This window comes from Aotus nancymaae, unplaced genomic scaffold (assembly GCF_030222135.1).
Source record: "Aotus nancymaae isolate 86718 unplaced genomic scaffold, 86718_ANA_hifiasm-v0.15.2.pri h1tg000040l, whole genome shotgun sequence".
Taxonomy (NCBI): Eukaryota; Metazoa; Chordata; class Mammalia; order Primates; family Aotidae; genus Aotus; species Aotus nancymaae.
This window is the reverse complement of record NW_026988454.1, coordinates 130,386,885-130,406,205: the sequence shown is the minus strand read 5'-3', so window position 1 is coordinate 130,406,205 and position 19,321 is coordinate 130,386,885. Positions and strand designations below refer to the sequence as shown.

General features: G+C 48.8%; 1 protein-coding gene across 1 annotated transcript in view; it reads right to left on the bottom strand.

Annotated features, from left to right (window-relative positions):
- Positions 1-8,900, bottom strand: part of NOTCH4 (notch receptor 4) — a 29,009-nt gene extending 20,109 nt beyond the window's left edge. Inside the window, exons 1-12 of the mRNA XM_064361211.1 lie at positions 8,713-8,900; positions 8,068-8,310; positions 7,216-7,297; positions 6,721-7,016; positions 5,121-5,468; positions 4,898-5,020; positions 4,547-4,783; positions 4,271-4,426; positions 3,734-3,928; positions 2,124-2,237; positions 1,282-1,395; positions 1,074-1,196 (exon numbers count right to left, since the gene is read on the bottom strand). Of these exons, the coding sequence (XP_064217281.1) occupies positions 1,074-1,196; positions 1,282-1,395; positions 2,124-2,237; positions 3,734-3,928; positions 4,271-4,426; positions 4,547-4,783; positions 4,898-5,020; positions 5,121-5,468; positions 6,721-7,016; positions 7,216-7,297; positions 8,068-8,134 (1,855 nt within the window). The 5' untranslated portion in view covers positions 8,135-8,310; positions 8,713-8,900. The remainder of the gene's footprint in view (positions 1-1,073; positions 1,197-1,281; positions 1,396-2,123; positions 2,238-3,733; positions 3,929-4,270; positions 4,427-4,546; positions 4,784-4,897; positions 5,021-5,120; positions 5,469-6,720; positions 7,017-7,215; positions 7,298-8,067; positions 8,311-8,712) is intronic.
- Between the last annotated feature and the right edge of the window lie 10,421 nt (positions 8,901-19,321).

Here is a 19,321-nt window from a genome sequence, read left to right as displayed (position 1 = left end):
TTGCTCTGGCTCTCTTACAGTTCCTTAAATGGGATGTGCTTTTCTTGCGCTATCTGGCACTGTATTTAGACAAACTTGCTCATCTTTTTTTTTCTTTTTTTTTTTTTGAGACGGAGTCTTGCTCTGTCACCCAGGCTAGAGTGCTGTGTGGTGCAATCTCTGCTCACTGCAACCTCCGCTCCCCGGGCTCAAGGGATTCTTCTGTCTCAGCCTCCTGAGTAGCTGAGATTACAGGTGTGCGCCACCACACATGGCTAACTTTTGTATTTTTAATAGAGACAGAGTTTCACCATTTTGGCCAGGCTGGTCTTGAACTCCTGATTTCAGGTGATCCACCTGCCTCGGCCTCCCAAAGTGCTGGGATTATAGGCATGAGCCACCATGCCTGGCCTCCGCTCATCTTTCAAGACTCATCTCAGCCATCACCTCCTCCATCTTTATTCTGGGTTGTCTGGTCCTTTGTGCTCCTGTAACATCCTGCACATTTTTCTCTCAGAGCACCTCCATGGGCTATAATCAACAGGAGACTTGTTGGTCTTTCTGTATTAGACTTAAAGTCACATGAGATGGCAACTCTCTTACTCAAATTTGCCTCTGCATCTGGCATAGTAGGCAGTTAGTAAGTGCTTGCTAAATAAGCAAGTGAATGCTTTCGCTTTGAGTCTCGTCCTCTGCTCCTGAGCCCCAATCACATCGTTTATATTGGGCCCATGTGGGTCCTATGGTAACCCCTGCCCTTGTCCTCATGATTGTACAATTGTGCAGGTTTTACACCAAATCACTTTAATTAATTAATTAATTAATTAATTTTTTTTTTTTTTTGAGACAGGGTTTCACCATGTTGGTCAGGCTGGTCTTGAACTCCCGACCTCAGGTGATCTGCCCACCTCGGCCTCCCAAAGTCCTGGGATTATAGGCGTGAGCCATCATGCCCGGCCACTAAATCACTTTAAAGTTTACCATTCTCATTCTATTCTCACATTTCAACCATCGAACACCCACCAATGAACTCTGCCTCAATCCAAATGGATTAAAATATTGTGCCAGTTCTTTCCAATGCCTTCCCTGCTAACCTGTGAAACCAGAGGGGCAGAGGCAAAAGAAGGCTCCGGGGAGGTCAAGGCAGCTGGCTCCAACGGGGCATGGGTCACTCAGACACTCATTCACCTCTGTTTGACAGCGTGGCCCTTCAAAGCCTGTGGCACAGCAGGAAGGTCAGGGACCTGCATGGACATCTGCCTCCCGCCCCCATCATCCCCCACAATGTGCGCCCCAGTTTACCTGGGAGACACTTGCAGTGGAAGGCTCCAGGGTGGTCCTGGCACTGCCCACCATTGGCACAAGGAGAGCTTCTGCACTCATCGATATCCTCCTCACACTGGGTGCCGGTGAATCCTGGTGGGGCAGAGTGGGTGGGGAGAGGAGACCAAGGTCACCGAGGGAGGCACAGCACGGCACTTTCCCTCACCAGGAAAGGTGAACTTGCAGAGCTTCCCAGACACCTGGGGCAGGTGGGTGTGGGGCGACAGAGAGTGATGCAGAAAAGGCGAAGCTCAGCCACCTGCCAGCTGTGTGACTTTGGGCAAGCTGGGCAACCCTCTAGGCCTCAGTTTCCTGTTCTGTGTAAAAGAGGAATAATAATGGAACCTACCTCATGGTTCTGTTAAAAAGATTGAATGACATAACGCCTGAAAAGTACACAGCCTAATGGCTAGCCTGGAGTAAGTGGTGAATAAATATAGTTGTTATCATAGTAGGGGAAAGAGGGGTGTCCGGTGAGGCTGGAGAAGAAAGGCTTGGAGCACCTTTCCCTGGGTTTATGATGAGAGAGCCAAGACCAGCCTGGGACCTCAGCATGTGGGGAGAGAACACAGAGCTGTGCAGGAAGGCAGGAGAGGAGGGACCTTTGGGTGATCTGGCAGGACAGAGATGAGAATGGGTGAGTCAGCAAGGGAAGATTTGGGGATGTAACAGAAGAGGTTTTGGGGAGCAAAGATGGATTTGGAGGACTCCTTGGCTAGCGTAGAGAGGGCTTCAAGAGCCCTTGGGTGATTGCCGGGCCTGAACTCTGCAAGTTCAGAGGCCGGGGGTCTGAGGGTGGCCGGAGCAGCATCTGTACTCACCAGGCGGGCAGATGCACTGGAAGCCGTTGAGTAGGTCGTGACATTCCGCGTTGTTCAGGCAGGGAGCTGAGGCACACTCGTTGGTCTCCACCTCGCAGAGCTGCCCTTCTAAGCCTGGGGACATGGGTATCATGAGGGATGCGGCTCAGAACAGGTCTGCCTGGGAGACCTGTGTTCTAGAATCAGCCCTGCTCCCAACTTGCCCGGCTCAGGCGGTCCTCTGCCGAGGTGCTGTCTGCATGGGGTTGAACAAGGTGAACCCTGAGGCCCTGATGCTTCACGGTGTGTGGCCCTGCTCTTTCCCAGGTGTGAAAGGCCAGAGAACAGGGTGCCTACTGGGGACCTGCAGGAGGACTGCAAGGCTTTTTGGGGGTCATTCCTGTGTACACAGAAGGCAGGGCTCACCGGGGCGGGCTGATCAGCCTGGAGGACTTCGAGGTACAAATAGGACAAATGAGCATCAGCTTGGAGGACGATTCCTGCCTCTTTTTCTGCCTGGGCAGGCCTCTATGCCAGGGAGAATGGAGATCCCAAAGTGCTTGAATTTGAAGGGCATCTGGGAAGCTGTGTTGCTCCCATGTTTATCCGGTTGCTTTGGGTTCATCCTGGTCTCCACTGTCTCATCCTGAACTGAGGTGGGATCAAACTCTGGACCCTGGCTTCCTCTCTTTTCTTGTCTGGGGAGTCTGTTCTGAAGCTCCTTGATATCTACAACTTTGTCCCTTGGATTACCGAACAGTTTTCTCTTATTTTTCTATGCTTGCCTGTGGGGTGGCCTGAGCTGATATCTTTGGGTGCCACTCAGTTTAGAGAGCCATATGGAGTCGTGGTTATAATTATTGAAGCCCTTGGTTTGAATTTCAGCTCTGCCACTTGCTAGCTGGGTGACCTTGGGCAAGTCACTTAACCTCTCTGTGCCTCAGTTTCTTCAGTTATAAAATGGGCATTGCAGCAGTGCTGACTTCATGGGGTTATTGTGACGAGTAGATGAGATAATGCCTGTAAGAAGCTCAGGCAGTACCTGGCATAAAGTCAGCTATTATTTTTCTGATTTCATTCAACTCCTAGATGTTGGCTCTGTCCCTCTCTCCCTGGGACGACTCTTCCCCCTTAAAACTAGCCTGGAAGTGGGTGCAGTATTGCAGCAATTTTTTTCTTGTTGTACCAAATTTTTCCTGCTGTATCACAGGACTTTTGGGATTTTAAGGGATTACCTTCAATCTCTACATGGGAGAGTTTCTACGATTAGGAGGAACATGTGGGTTGACCTGAGCAGGCTGCAGCATGGAGTTTATGAACTACTCTTCTGCTCTCTCTTGCTGGGCTGTTGTGCACAGTGGACCAGGTTGTGCAGTCTCTATGATGACTATGGAATGAATGGCAGGCCCTTCAGAGTAGAGAAATGCATAACCTCACTACCATCTGTGGCAAGCCTTCTCCGAGGGGTCATGGGTGTCCCTAAATTTTCATCTTGGGGTAGAGATAGAAGCACCTGTGATAACTTACCCCAGCCAGCCTGAGGCTGTCCCTACTCTGGGGGGCGGGTGGCTCCTAGTGGGTTCAGGACTACTTCCCTGTTTCCCCCACCCAAGGCCCCATCCAGCTGGTACCTGGTGGGCAGAGGCAGTGGAAGGTGGCAAGTAGGTCCAGACAGGTGCTCCCTGGGTGGCAGGGCTGGGAGAGGCACTCATTGTAATCAGTCTCGCAACGGGAGCCCGTGTAGCCAGGTGGACAGAGGCAGTTGAAGGAGCCAGGAGTGTTGAGACAGGAGCCTCCATGTTCACAGGGACTTGGGCCTTCCTGAGCTGGGAGTAGAGAAGAGCTGAGAGTCCACAGGGGCCAGGGCGGGAAGGGCAAAAAGGTCAGACTGTCAGGGAAGACATGGGGGCCTGTGTGTGGAAGACGAGACCAAATTGGGGAAGAGGCTTGTGTCTTTACAATGGAGAGGAAATAAGGGCCCAGATTCATGGAGACTGAGGGGCTGAGCATTGGAGAGAGGGTCATGTAGGCAAGAGATGCCAAATCTGGGCAAATTCAAGGAAAAAGATGTTTGCTTTTTTATTTTGAAAGGCAATCTGCCCTTTTCTGTTTCCAGTGCAGAGGCCTGTCTGAGGCTCAGAGAGGCTCTGAAGCGGGAGTGGCCTCACCCATCAGACACTCGTCCAGGTCCTGGTGGCAGGTGGGCCCTGAGTAGCCGGGCTGACACAGGCAGAGTGTGGAGCCTGTGAGCGGGTTGGTGCTGCACTGGGCTTCCCCATGGCATGGCTGGCTCAGACACATGTCTTCCAAGTGGCATAGCAGTCCTGGAGGGGCAAGAGGGCGTGAGGCTCTCAGAGGCCACTTGAAGCTCCTAGCAGCCCTCCTAGTATTTTTCTCACCCTCCATCTCTACCTCCCACCTCCTGATACCCTCTGCCTCCATACCCGTGCGTCCAGGTGGGCAGAGGCAGGAGAAGGAGCCCACACGGTCAATGCAGGTGGATCCTGGGGCACAGGTGGCGGCAATACAGTCATCCAGGTTCTCCTCGCAGCCTGTGCCCCCCCAGCCACTCACACACACGCAGTGAAAGCTGCCAGCAGAGTTCTGGCAGGTGCCCCCGTTTCTGCAGCGAGGGGAACCCTGGGCCTCACACTCGTCCACATCTTCGGAGCAATCCCAGCCTGCAGGGGGTTGGGGAGGGGCCAAGGGCTAAAGCTGGGAGCCCTGTGAGTAGGGGAGGCCAGGGGCTGACTCACTGGGCCACGGGTGCCATGAACGTGGCTTAAACAACTCACCTGTCCAGGTTTCTGGGCAGAGGCAGGTGTAGGTGTCCAGCCCATCCTGGCAAGTGCCTCCATTCTGACACTGGTGGCTGACACAGTTGTCTGGATTCACCTCACAGTCCAGGCCTATGAAACCTGACAGGGTCATGGGATCAGTTGGGGGAGGAGGCTCCAAGGGAGACATCGTGCCCTGCCCAGAGAGAGGGGCGGCAGGAGAGCCCCTGTGAGGACACACCTGGGGGGCAGAGGCACAGGTGAAAGGCGGAGTCTTTCCCTGGCATCAGCTGGCAAGTGCCTCCGTTCAAACAGCCCCTGGGAGGGCAGGGTCCTGCCCGGAGCTCACAGCGTGGACCCTCCCGTCCCATAGGGCAGAGGCACTGGAAGGAGCCCAGTGTGTTATGGCAGGAGGTGCCGTTGGGGCAGGGTCCTGGGTCCTGGAAGCACTCGTTGACATCACGTTCACAGGCATGGCCCTCGAAGCCAGGTGGGCAGCGGCACTGGATCTGGGGGTACGTGGCCAGACACACCCCTCCATTAATGCATGGGTTGGCTGAGCAGAAGTCTCGAAGCTGGCACTGTTCACCTGAGGCAGAGGACAGAGGGAGCTGTTTCAAGCACTGTACAAATTCTAGCCCATCTGAGATGACCCAGTGCTCACTCTGGATTCTCTCTGGGTCTAGTTTTCATATTTCCTTCCCTTTATTACCAGACTCTCTTTGCCCTGTTCCATTACCCCTGATCTCCGTGTTGCCCTGCCTTGGGAGGGTTTATCTGGAGTGACCACATCTTCTAAAGCAATGATGGGAGTATTGCAAATTGGCCTTGCCTGAGAAAATCTGGGACGAGGGTGATCTTGGGGGAAGTGAAAGCACCCCGCGTCTGCAGGCAGGAGACTCAGGTGGCACCTTGCTGTGCCACAACTGGTTGTGTACCCTTGGGTGAGTCACTTTGCCTTTCTGATCTGGATTTCCTAATCTTTAAGTGGGTCGAGGCACCTGGAGACTCACTTCACAGCCCATGTGCACCAGTGGTAATGGCGGGCAGTGGAGGTGCCGGGTGCTGAGCTGAGCAAGCACTTCCTGAGCATCGGCCCCTCGTGTCCTCTCAGCAACCGTATGAAGTGTGAACATTACTCTCCCTGTTTGTCAGCTGACAGCTGAGCACCAGACAGCTAAAATATCTTATCCCAGGTCACATAGCTGGTCAGTGGCAGGGCTGGCATTTGGACCCAGGTCACGTAGCTGGTCAGTGGCAGGGCTGGCATTTGGATCCAGGGGCTGCCGCAGAGCCCCTAGTCTGAAGCATGAAGCTTGCTCCGGGGTTACACCCCTCCTCCTGGGGTGGCCCCCACTTCACTCTCTGGGTCACATTCCTCTCTCCCCTGTGCCCTTCCCACCACTGCAATCTTTCCTGGTGATATTATGGGCTCCCTCCACTCAGAATGGGAGCCATTCAGCTGCTCAGAATGCAAAAGCCTGGAGGCCCCTGGTACGCCAGGCAATGACTGTTAAGCTGCTAGGCAGTGGGGAGACCAAGGGGGCTAGGATGGGAATCAGGATGGTGCACAAAGGGACCCTTAATTTGGCAATATTAATTTGGAACCCATAATTTGGCACCCTTAATTTGGAAATATTTTAGCATTTTAGCAGTCAGTACAATCATGCTGGTGAATGTCAGTCATGGGTAAGTGGATTGCCAAGAATTGGCATGTTGATTCTCATGGCTTCTGTCTTCAAAGGGCTTGCAGTTTCTCAGGCTCCAGTTCCATCTTTCCCACCCACAGCCTAGCCCATTGCTCCTGCCTGTCCCCTCCTGGCCTCCCCAGCAGCGCTTACCTGTCCATCCAGGCATGCAGGAGCACTGTGGGCGGCCCGAGGCCTGGATGTGGCAACGGCCCCTTTTGGAACAGAAGGAGGGAGGACAAGGTTCTTCAAGCCGGGCCTGGCATCTCTCACCAGTGAAGCCAGGGAGGCAAGCACACAAGAAGCTGGGTGCCAATGGAGTGGGAGGGCTGGGGGGCCCTAGGGGAGCGGGAAGCAGGGCTTGGCAGCTGCCTCCATTCTGGCAGAGCTGGGTGTTCTGGCAGGGGTCAGGAAACTGGCACGTCTCACCCAGGAAGCCAGGGGCACACCTGGACAGGGGAGAAGAGGGAAACTCACATCAGGAGACCCTCTTCCCATCCTCGCCCACCTCCCTCCTCTGCCTTCATTTGTTTCCCTTCATCTCCTTCACTTCCTCCCTTTCTTCTTTGGTCTCACTTCCTCACCTCTCCCATTTTGCTCTCCCTCCCCCTTTCTCTCCAGTCTCCCACTTTTGCAAGGCACACTCACCGGCAGGTCCCTTGTCCCTCAGACAGGCTCAGGCAGGTGCCTCCATTGGCACAGGGTTCTGGGAGACTCCCACACTGCAGCCCTGGGGATGGAGAGGGAGGTGTGATGGAGGCGCTGGGTGCTCTGCCTCCACCCTCCCTTCTCTAGGTGCTCCTGAGAGACCTGCCCACAGCAGCTCCCACAGGTGCTCTAAACCACCTCTTCTTCATATCTGTCCCCACTCTCCACATGGTACCCAGCCCCAGCCCCGGCGCCCTTCATCCCAGTTACTAATCCCCACCTCCCTTTCCTGTTTATTCTCCGGCCTCCCAAGTGCAGCCTCAGACTCCATCCCTCGGAAGCAAGACAACAGGGGTCAGAAGGGGGGTGGAGGGGGCTCCTGGGAGGTGAATGGCTGAGACTTCGAAGAGATTTCCTCCCGGAAAGGCCCAGCATTGAGCCGTCCGGGGGGTGGGGACAGCTGGACTAAGAAAGGGACTCAGTGGGCCTGACCATTCATGTCCCCATCTCCTGCTTCCCTCTCATCTCTTCCCCAAGCAGGTGGTCAATGTGGTCCCTCTTCCCCTCTTCCATATGGTTGCAAGAGTCCTCTCAGTGCCAGTGCTGACGAGGTTCTTCCTGGGATTGGGCACCCTCTCACCCATCCCCCGGCAGTCACCACCCCTGGCACCAGGCCCAGAGCAGCTCCAGGGGCAGAGTCATCTCTCCCTGTAGGCCGTCACTATTTGGGCAGTGAGAATCTCCTTCATCCAGCATCCCTCACACAGCCTGGGGCTTGGCCCTCTTCCCCCACCCCACTGGACATCCTCCTAAGGGAGGTGGGTCCCCTACCTCTCCCATGCCATGCCTCACCTCTGGTTATGACCACTGAGAAACACAGAAGCAGCAGCAGCAGCAGCAGCAGTGAAGGGGACTGCATTCCAGAGTCCCTTCCCCAAGTCCCGGTCCCTGTCCCTCTTCACGCAGGGACCCTCAGAGCCCTCACTGAGGCAGGAGCCACCTCCTCTGCTCCCACTGCCCCTTCTTCCTCCTCCTTGGCCTGCTGCAAGCCTCACGTCTGAGCTGCTTCCTGAGTCACACAATGTCCTGGACACCCTAGTAATGGGGGGGCGGAGGAAGAGTGGAGGAACACTAGCGGGGATGAAGGAGGGGCCTTCTGTCCTGACAACCCCTGGGGAAGTAGGGGGAAGTAGGACAGTGCGCCTGGAGGGCAGGTGATAGGAGGGAGAAGGACTCTTGGAACCCCCGGGGCAGTCCTAGCCCTGCTGTTTGTTGATCCGGTCTCTCCTTTCTAGGGATGGGAATTACAAGGTGGCTGCCCCTGTGCCCCAGGAGGGGCAGGACCTGGAAACAGATGCGGGGTGGTTAGAAAGTTCCGTATTCCTCCTCCCAGGACAGGATGCTTAAACCACTAGGTTAAGCAGGTTTTTTTCCTTCCAGGTTATTACAGATGCTTCTCAGAGAACCTGCAACTTGTCATAATTTGAAACCACTCACCTTGGGAAAAGGAACTCAGGGGGCTTCTGGGTCTTATCTTGGCTCTTGCCAGGACATGTTTTTCTCCTTCTGGGGAATGGGTAAGATGCTGGCCGGTTTTGGGGAAACCTTGGTCTTCCTGTTGTAAGGGAATGTTAAGAGTGTCATTATCAGTGATAAATGAACGTGGTCTACCCTAAATTTTGCAGTCTGGATTATCTGTAACAAACACTCAGTTTGGGTAGTTTTCACCTCATCTCTGCCTCCCTCCACTGTAGAGGGCCTTGGGATGCAGAGAATGCCAGTCAGAATGCAAAACTGGAGTAAATAAAATCGCAAAAGAGAATTCATTGCCTCAGAATCCTCATCCTACCTTTTGAGTCAACCCAGGGCAACTTTGAGGTCAACCACACAGCAAGTTCCTCTAGTAGCACAGGGAACTGAGAGTCCAGGGCGGCAGAAGGTGGGACTGGCAGCTGTGCTCTCCCTGGTGCTGAGCACTCATGGCTGCCGCCGCTGCACCTGAGCACCTTACCCCACCGGGGAGGACACTTCGCCAGCACTGCCTTCTTCCTTCTTTTAGCTTTTTGTTTTGAAATACTTTTAAACTCATAGAAAAGGGGCAAGAATACTAAAAAGAATTCCAGGATATCCTTCACTCAGATTCATACACTAAAATAATTCGACCACATTTACTTCATCATTATTTCTCTATAAATACACATTTGTATTTTTTTCTGAACCATTTGAGAGTAAGTTGCATACAAAGTACCCCTTTACCCTTAAACCCATCAGTGCAAATGTTCTAAGAACAAAAAAATTCTTTTACATAACATAGTACAATTATCCAAATCAGGAAACTTAGACTGATGTAATATCATGATCTAATCGACAGTCCTAATTCAGGTTCTGCCAGTTGCCCCATAATGTCCTTCATGACAAATTTTTCCCTTGGTACAGATTCTCATCTGGCATCCTGCATTGGATTTAGTTGTCGATTCTTTTTAGTTTCCTTTAATATGAGTACAGTTCCTTCAATGTACTTTGCTTTTCATTATATTGACTTTTTTTTTTTTTTTTTTTTCTGAGACAGAGTCTTGCTCTGTCACCCAGGCTGGAATGCAGTGGCACGATCTTGGCTCACTGCAACCTCCATCTCCCAGGTTCAAGCAATTCTCCTGCCTCAGCCTCTTGAGTAGCTGGGATCATAGGCATGTGCCTGGCTAATTTTTGTATTTTTAGTAGAGATGGGATTTCACCATATTGTCCAGGCTAGTCTCGAACTCCTGACCTCAGGTGACTTGCCCATCTCGGCCTCCCAAAGTGCTGGGATTACAGGTGTGAGCCACCATGCTCAGACCTTCGGTACATATTCTTGAACTTACATATTTGCATGGCTGTCTAATTATTTCCTTAGGTGAAATTCTAGAAGTGAAACCACTGAGTGAAAGGGTGAAGGCGTAGACTTGTTTTAAAGGTCTTGTCCCTAAGTGTTGCCCAGCCATTCTCCAGGATGCAGCGCAGGCCTTTTTACTCCAGTTAGTAGCGTCTGCCTCTGTCCTTACTCTTGCTAACACTCTGCATTAGAATCCTCACCACTTTGATAGACGAGATGGTCTCTTATCGTTGCTCTAAACTGCACATTTGTTGCTAAGTGTCGACGTTCTTTTTAACTGTCTAATGACTATTGGTGTTTCCTGTCCATGCTTTTGTGAGTTTCCTGTCCGTGCTTTTGGTCCATTGTCCTACTGGTGTCACTGTCATTTTTCCATGACTTTCCTTAGTTGAGGAGGCAACTGTGGGTATGGGGAAGAGGAGCCCTGGTGTAAAATTCCCTGCTTTTGTACTCTATGGTTTGCTGACTGGGATTTGGTGTTGGTGAGGAGTGAAAGGAAAATAGGAAGAGACGGCAGGTTTCTTGTGGAACCACGAAGACCTTGGTGGGAAGAACTGGACTCCCCGTATCTGCAGTGTTGCCAATCTCACACCATTGTGGAAAAGGAGGCTGGGGCTTCAGGCTAGAGCTTGAGAGAAAGAAGAAATTGCAACGGAGACAGAGAAGAAGTGGTTAGGTGGAAGGGGAACCAGGAGTGCGGTGGGGCAGAAGCTGAGCTTAAAGACAGTGCTAGGAAGCTGCCTGCCCACTTCTTGCTTTATCCTGTCTAAGGCAAGGCGGTGTACAACTGCTCAGGCTTTATGAGCTATGCTGCCCTGGCCTCTAGGACCTTACAGCCCAAAACAGTGTTGATACTCCCCCAAGAGCTTGTTTCTCCTTCCCAATGCTTCCCAAGGGTTGATGCTGACCAGGGTGATACCTTCATCACTACAGCGAGCTGCAACATGCCAGGGACACAGACAGTTTTCTCTGGTGGGAAATGACCCTTTTTCCTACAGTATTTCATCAAATAGAGGTTCATTTTGTTAAAGGGATTTTCTTTCATTGTATACTCCCTGAGAAGGATAAATCTGTCAGTCATTCACACTTTAGTCATAGGGACTTGTGACCTTAAGAGGTTAACTCCGAGGTTGGCCCTGATAATATGTCCAAACGCAAAGAATGCAACAGGCCATTGTAGCCATAGAGATGAGCAAGAGTACCGGGCGCAGCAGTGGCCGATGCCTGTACTCCCAGCACTTTGGGAGGCCCCGGTGGGAGAATCACTCGAGCCCAGGAGTTCAAGACCAGCCTGGGTAACACAGGGAAACCCCATCTCTACGAAAATACAAAAATTAGCTGGCTGTGGTGATGTGCACCTGTTGCCCCAGCTACTCGGGAGGCTAGGGTGGGAGGATCACTTAAGCCCAGGAGGCTGAGAGGCTGCAATGAGCCATAATCATGCTACTGCACTCCAGTCAGGGTGACAGAGTAAGACCAGAGTGAGGAAAAAAAAAAAAGAAAGAAAAGAAATAGTCCTGGCATGGTGGTTCATGACTGTAATCCCAGCACTTTGGGAGGCTGAGGCCAGTGGATTGCCTGAGGTCGGAAGTTTGAGAACAGCTTGACCAACATGGAGAAACCGCGTCTCTATTAAAAATACAAAATTAGCTTGGCGTGGTGGCACACACCTGTAATCTCAGCTACTTGGGAGGCTGAGTTAGGAGAATCGCTTGAACCTGGGAGGCGGAGGTTGTAGTGAGCTGAGATGGCTCCACTGTACACTAGCCTGGGCAACAAGAGTGAAACTCTGTCTCAGGAAAAAAAAAAAAAAGAAATAAGAGTAATCCACTGTTAGAGATTATTTGTTAATATATGGTTCGGGAGATGTGGAGCCCCCTGTTGCCCCAGGCCCCTCTCTGCCTCCCTGTTGATTACTCTTCATCTCCCCAGCCTCTTACCATTGTAGTGTCTGTGGTCATTCCCTGGGCCTCTTCTATTTTCTCCCTCCCTAGGTGATCTCATCCAGTCTGTGGCTCTCTACCAGATTCAGATACCATCTATGAAGACCACCTTTGCGCTGATGCCTCTCAAATGTATACCTCTAGATCATACACTTCCCGGAACTCCAGACTCGTACTTCCAAGTACAAGTATCACAGACTCAACGTGTCCAGATGTCCAGAACTGACCTGATCTTCTCCCCGAACTGTCTCTTCCTTCCTGGCAGAATTGAAGTTTGCAGTTCTATTCTTTCCGTTGTTCAAATCCTTGAAGATACTGCTGCCTCCTCTCTTTTTTCATATTCCACATCCAAACTGTCTTTAAATTCCATGGACTTTACCTTCAAAATATGTATGTTCGGAATCTGAGCACTTCTCTTCTCTTCTCATCCCCTCTGCCTGTACCCTAGTCCAAGCCAATGTCATCTCTTGCATCTCCTAACTTGTCTTCCTGCTGCTGTCCTTGCTCTCCTTGTCCATGTCTCTACACAGCAGCCAAAGTGAGTTTGTTAAAATACAAGTTAGACCACCTCACTCCTCTGCTTAAAACTCTCCAGTCACTTCTCCACTGGCTCAGAGTAAAGCTAGCTTCCTTACAGGGCCTGCAAGGCCCTACACAAGGCCCTTCCCTCTCTAACCTCATCTTTGATTACTTCTCACCATCCAGCCCCACTGACTTCCTGCTGTTCTTGAAACCTGCACATTCACACCTGAGGGCCTTGCACTTGCTCTTCTCACTGCATGAACTGCTTCCTTCCCCAGCTATCTTCGTGGCTCTGTCCCTCATCTCAAAAGGCACCCAACTGAGGCCTTCCCTGGCTACCTCATTGCAAAACTGGAAGCCCTCTCCTGTGTTCCTCATCCCTGTTGGCTTTTCTCATTATTTCTCACCATCTAACTAACATATATTTCATTTATATTTCTTATTTACTGACTGCCAATTCCACAAAGGCAAGTATTTTTTTTTTATTAGTATTTCTGAAGGTTTAATATCCAAAAGTGGCATTTCTGGGTCATTGGTTACAAACATACAATTTTATTGATATTGTCAAATAATGCTCAAACAGCCTGTATCAGTTTATACTACTGTCAAAGTGTAGAAAACGGCCTGTTTCGAATGGGTGCAGTGGCTCACGCCTGTAATCCCAGCATTTTGGGAGGCAGAGGCTGGTGGATCACTTGAGGTCAGGAGTTTGAGACCAGCCTGGCCAACATGGTGAAACTCGGTGTCTACTAAAAGTACAAAAACTTAGCCAGGTGTGGTGGCAGACACCTGTAATCCCAGCTACTCAGGAGGCTGAGGCAGGAGAATTGCTTGAACCCAGGAGGCAGAGGTTGCACTGAGTAGAGATCACACCACTGCACTCCAGAAAGGCAAGGATTTTTGTCTTTTTCATTTACTTGTTTTTGGACTTGACCATGCCTCAGTATGTAGAGCAGAACCTCAACTCACCATGCACCATCTCAGTTAAAATACCCCCAGGATGAGGATGCCATTACCTCCACCCACAGTGAGATGCGGAGCTCAGAAAAGTTGAGTAACTTGCGCAAGGTCATATAGCTATTAAATGTGTTTCAGATGTGAGTTATTCACATCCAAACTCATATTCTTTCTACCCCGAAGTGCCATCTGTCTTAGTAGGATTTATTTTTTGTCATTTAAAAAAAATGTGGTCATGGCTGGGAAACAAGTTTCTGCCGCGGATTACATCAGAAACTATAGATCCAGACATTCTCTTATGCCTTTACTTACCGCAGTGCAGCATTCAGTAAGTACTGATGCATGTCATTTGCTTATTTACTGATCCATTCATTTACACAGTATTTATTGAGCACATGCTTTGTACCCCACACTATTTTAGGCCCTGAATTTATGGCCATGAACAAAATAGATTGATAGCAAGTAAATATAAAACATAATATCAGATAGTGATAGTGATAAGGAGTATGAGATGATATAAGGCAGGGTGAGGAGAGACAGAAGAACTTGGGGACTATTTTAGATTGGGAGGTTGGTCGGGTACGGTGGCTCATGCCTGTAATCCCAGCACTTTGGGAGGTGGAGGTGGGATCATCTGAGGTCAGGAGCTCGAGATCAGCTTGGCCAACCTGGTAAAACCGTGTCTGTACTAAAAATACAAAAATCAGCCAGACGTAGTGGCGCACGCCTGTAGTCCCAGCTACTCCAGAAGCTGAGGCAGAAGAATCGCTTGAACCTGGGAGGTGGAGGTTGCAGTGAGCCAAGATTGCACCATTGTGCTCCAGCCTGGAAAAAAAAAAAAGATTGGGAGGTCAATAAGAGATGGCAACTCTAGTTTCAAAATAAGTACCAAATTAGACTGCTTGTCACCACACCCCCCCATCTCTAATTAGGAGTATTGCAATAGCATCCTACCTGGCTCCTTTGCTTCCAACTTGTCCCCAACTCCTGGCCCAGGCCATTCTCAATGTGGTGACCAGTGAGAGATGATTGGGGCATGGTGAGAAGCAGTCTGATTTGGAATATATTTAAAACCAGAGTGGTCATAGTTTGACTGACTAAGGAGTACACAGGTTGGGTCTCCAGGAAGCAGACGTTGAGATTTAATCTGGAGCTGGGATGGCCCTTCAGAGCCGTCCCGAACTGGGGCAAGTGGGGCAAGGAAGCTGGGTTTTAACCCCCGACATTAATCAGTCATGGAAGTGGCTTGCCCCTAGAGAGTGTGACCTTGGGGAGGCAGTTATCCACAGTCCACAAAGAGGGCTAACAGGTAAGGGCTGTCTTTGAGCAGAAGACTTGAGTAACACTATCGACTAACTAAATCTAATGGACATCTACAAAACACTATACTAAACAATAGCAGGATTTGCCATCTTTCTGAAGTGTACACGGAACATTCTCCAGGATAGGCCATATGCCAGGCCATAAAATACATCTCAATAATTTTAAAAGGACAAATCATACAGAGATGTTCTCTGATCACAATAGAATTAAATTAGAAATCAACAACAACAGGACATTTGAGGAAATCGCAGTGTGTGAAAATTAAGCAGCATGCCTCCAACCAACGAATGGGTCAAAGAAGGAATCACAAAGAAAATTAGAAAATATTTTGAGCTGAATGAAAAGTGAAACAGAACATATCAGAATTTTTGAGACATAGCTAAAGCTATGCTTAGAGGGGATTTATAGCTTGTAATTCCTATATTACCTTATACCATACACAAAAAACTACTCAAAATTGATTATAGACCTGAATGTTAGAGCAAAACTATAAAACTATTAGAAAAAGGCCTAAAAGTAGATATTCATGATGTTGGGATAGGCAATGATTTCTTGCACATGACACTTTCTTACATATGCACAAGCAATAAAATAATATTTTCTTTTTGGAGACAGGGTCCCGATCTATCACCCAGGCTGGAGTGCCATGGTGCAATCATAGCTCACTGCAGTCTTGAACTTCTGGGCTCAAGTGATCCTCTGGCCTCAGCGTCTTGAATAGCTGGGATTACAGGTGCATATAACCATGGTTGGTTAATTGTTAATTTTTTTTTTTTGGTGTGAAGACAGGGTCTCACTATATTGCCCATGCTTCAGATAAAATATTGATAACTGAATTACATCAAAATTGAAAATTTTGTGCTCTAAAGGCACCATCGAGAAAGTGAAGACTGGGTGTGGTGGCTCACACCTGTAATCCTAGCACTTTGGGAGGCCAAGGCAGGTAGATCACTTGGGGTCAAGAGTTCGAGACCAGTCTGGCCAACATGGTGAAACCCCCGTCTCTAAAAAATACAAAAATTAGTTGGGCGTGGTGGTGCAAGCGTGTAGTCCCAGCTACTTGGGAGGCTCAGGCATGAGAATTTCTTGAACCCGGGAGACGGAGGTTGTGGTGAGCCAAGATTGTGCCACTGTACTCCAGCCTGGGTGATAGAGCAAGACTCTGTCAAAAAAAAAAAAAAAAAAAAAAAGAAAGAAAGTGAAAAGATCTGGAAATTGCATCCATTAAGGAAATACCAAACAAAAACAGCAGCAACCATAAGAAAGTGAAAAGATAAAAGCAATAGAATGAGATCAAATATTTGCAAATCATTTATCAGATAAGGGACTTGTATCCAGAATATCAGAATATAAAAAGAACTCGTATAACTCAATAATAACAATAAAAAACGGACAAAAGATAGACATTTTGCCAAAGAAGATATATAAATAGCCATCAAATACATGAAAACATACTGTTTGGGGTTCACTTAGCTTCTTGAATCAAGTTAATATCTTTTGCCAAATTTGGGAGTTTTTCAGGCGTTATTTCTTTGAGTACATTTTCTTGCTCCATCCTCTCTTTCTTCGTAAACACTGATGACATGAATTTAGTCAGCTGTTTTGTTACAGTCCCATAAATGAACCTCTGCTCTTTTCTTTCAGTCTATTTTTCTCCATTGTTCAGATTGAGTAATTTCTCCTCTACTTTTAAGTTCATTGAATTTTTCCTCTGTCCTCTCCAATCTGCTGTTAAGCCAATTTATTGAGTTTTCAATTTTCATAATTACATGTCTAAGTTCTAAAATTTCTATTTGATTCTTCTTTATATCTTCCACTCCTTTGCCAAAATTTCTGGTTTTCATTTGTTTCAAGAGAGTTTGTAATTGCTTGTTAAAGTCTTTTTTTTTTTTTTTTTAATTTTTATTTTTGAGACAAGGTCTCACTCTACTCCCAGGCTGAAGTGTAGTGGTGCAATCTCGGCTCACTGCAACCTCTGTCTCCTGGGTTCAAGTGGTTCTTCTGCCTCAGCCTCTGGAACAGCTGGGATTATAGGCATATGCCACCAGGTCTGACTAGTTTTTGTATTTTTGTAGAGATGAGGTTTTGTCATGTCGGCCAGGCTGGTTTCAAACTCCTGACCTCAAGTGATCTGCCCGCCTTGGCCTCCCAAAGTGCTGGGATTACAGGTGTGAGCCAATGTGCCTGGCTTGCAAAGCATTTTTTTTTTTTTTTTTTTTGAGATGGAGTCTTACTCTGTTGCTCAGGCTGGAGTGCAGTGGCGAGATCTCAGTTCACGACAATCTCTGTCTCCGGGTTCAAGTGGTTCTCCTGCCTCAGCGTCCTGAGCAGCTGGGATCACAGACATGCACCACCATGCCCAGCTAATTTTTGTATATTTAGTAGATATGGGTTCCGTCATGTTGGTCAGGCTGGTCTTGAACTCCTGACCTTGAATGATCTACCCACCTTGGTTTCCCAAAGTGCTGGGATTACAGGTGTGAGTCAATGTGCCTGGCCTGTAAAGTATTTTTAATACTTGTTTTAAAATACTTGCTTGCTTTAAATATGCGTCAGGTGATTCCAACATCTAAGTCATCTTGGGTGTTCATGTCTTTTTTTTGTTGTTGAGACGGAGTCTCACTCTGTCACCCAGACTGGAGTGCAGGAGTGCCGTCTCAGCTCACTGCAACCTCTGCCTCCCAGGTTTAAGCGATTCTCCTGTCTCAGCCTCCTGAATAGCTGGAGCTACAGGAACACGACACCATGCCCAGCTAATTTTTGTGATTTTAGTAGAGATGGGATTTCGCCATATTCAGTCTGGTCTTGAACTCCTGATCTCAGGTGATCCACCGGCCTGGGCCTCCCAAAGTGGTGGGATTATAGGTGGGAGCCACCATGCCCGACCAATGTCTGTTAATTGCCTTTTCTTATTCAAGATTTTCCTGATTCTTGGTATGACAAGTGATTTTTACTTGGATTCTGCACATTTCGGATAGTATGTTATGAGAATTTGGACCTTATTCAAATCTGTTTTAGTGGGTATCCTTTGACACTGCACTAGTGGAGGAAAGAGGGTGCTGACTCACTGCTGTCAAGTTGGGGAGAGCCCCAGGTTCCTCACTTGGCCTCTGTGGACACTTTCGGGGGCCATGCTCCTTGTTATTGCTAGGTGTGGATGGGGGTTCAGGCTTTCTACTAAGTCTCTGCTGACACACACTGGCTGAGAGAGTAAGGAGCACCTCATTCCTGTTCCCCACGGGGTCTCCAGTGACATTGGTTGTGATGATGGGGGATTTCATAACACCAGGTGGGGGTGAAAGTCCCAGCTTCCTACTTGGTGGGGAGGGGTAGCTCAGCTGGGTGGGATCTGATGTCTAAACTCCCCACTCAACCTTTGTTGGCAGATGTGGAGATGAGAGTGTTTTTTTGCCTGAAATAGAGCAGTCATTGTCTAGAGGTTTTGTCTTTCCAGGCCAGGATGTCCCTTTCTTGGTCCTTTGGCTAGAGACTTTTCGGGATATTTTTCATCTTCCTGTTGGAGTTTCCTGGTTGCTGGCTCTTCTAGCACCCAGTCTTGTATATATGAGGCAAATGCCAAACCCAGGGAACTTACCACTGTATATTTTTTTTGGGTCTTGAGATTCTTAGCCAATCTGCCTTCTCTCCATCTTTCAGGATCTTCTTATATTTGTTTTATATATGCCATCCAGGGTCGTAGCTGTATTTAGCAGTAGGAATCGGAAGTGCATCTGCGTCATCTTGGGAGCTTGAAGGCAGCTGGGTAAGTCCTTAAAACAGTCAACATAGATTTTCCATATGACTCAGCAATTCTGTTCCTAGGTGTCTACCTAAGAAAAATGAACACCTATATCCACACAGATATTTGTATAAGAATTCATAGCAGTGTTATTCACAATAGCTATGAAGTAAAAACAACCAAATATCCATCAATCGGTGAACTGGTGAACAAAATATGGTGTGTCCCTTTGGGAGGCCAAGGCAGGTGGATCACCTGAGGTCAGGAGTTCGAGATCAGCCTGGCCAACATGATGAAACCCCATCTCTACTAAAAATACAAAAAAATTAGCCAGGCATGGTGGTGCACGCCTGTAATCCCAGCTACTTGGGAGGCTGAGGCAGGAAAATCACTTGAACCTGGGAGGCGGAGGTTGCAGTAAGCCGAGATTGTGCCACTGCACTCCAGCCTGGGTGACAGAATGAGACTCCATCTCAAAAAAAAAAAAAAAAAAAAAAAATGTTGTGTCCATACAACGGAATACTATTCTGCAATAAAAAGGAATGAAATAGAGATACATGCTACAAAAGGAATGAACCTCAAAAACGTTCTGCTAAGTGAGAGAAGCTAGACTCAAAAGGCTGTAGGAATCCACTTACATGAAATGCCCATAATAGGCAAATCCATGGAGACAGAAAGACGAGTGATTGCCTAGGGCTCAGGTTTGGAACAGGGGCTAAGTGCAAAGGAACATGAAGTTTATTTTTGGTG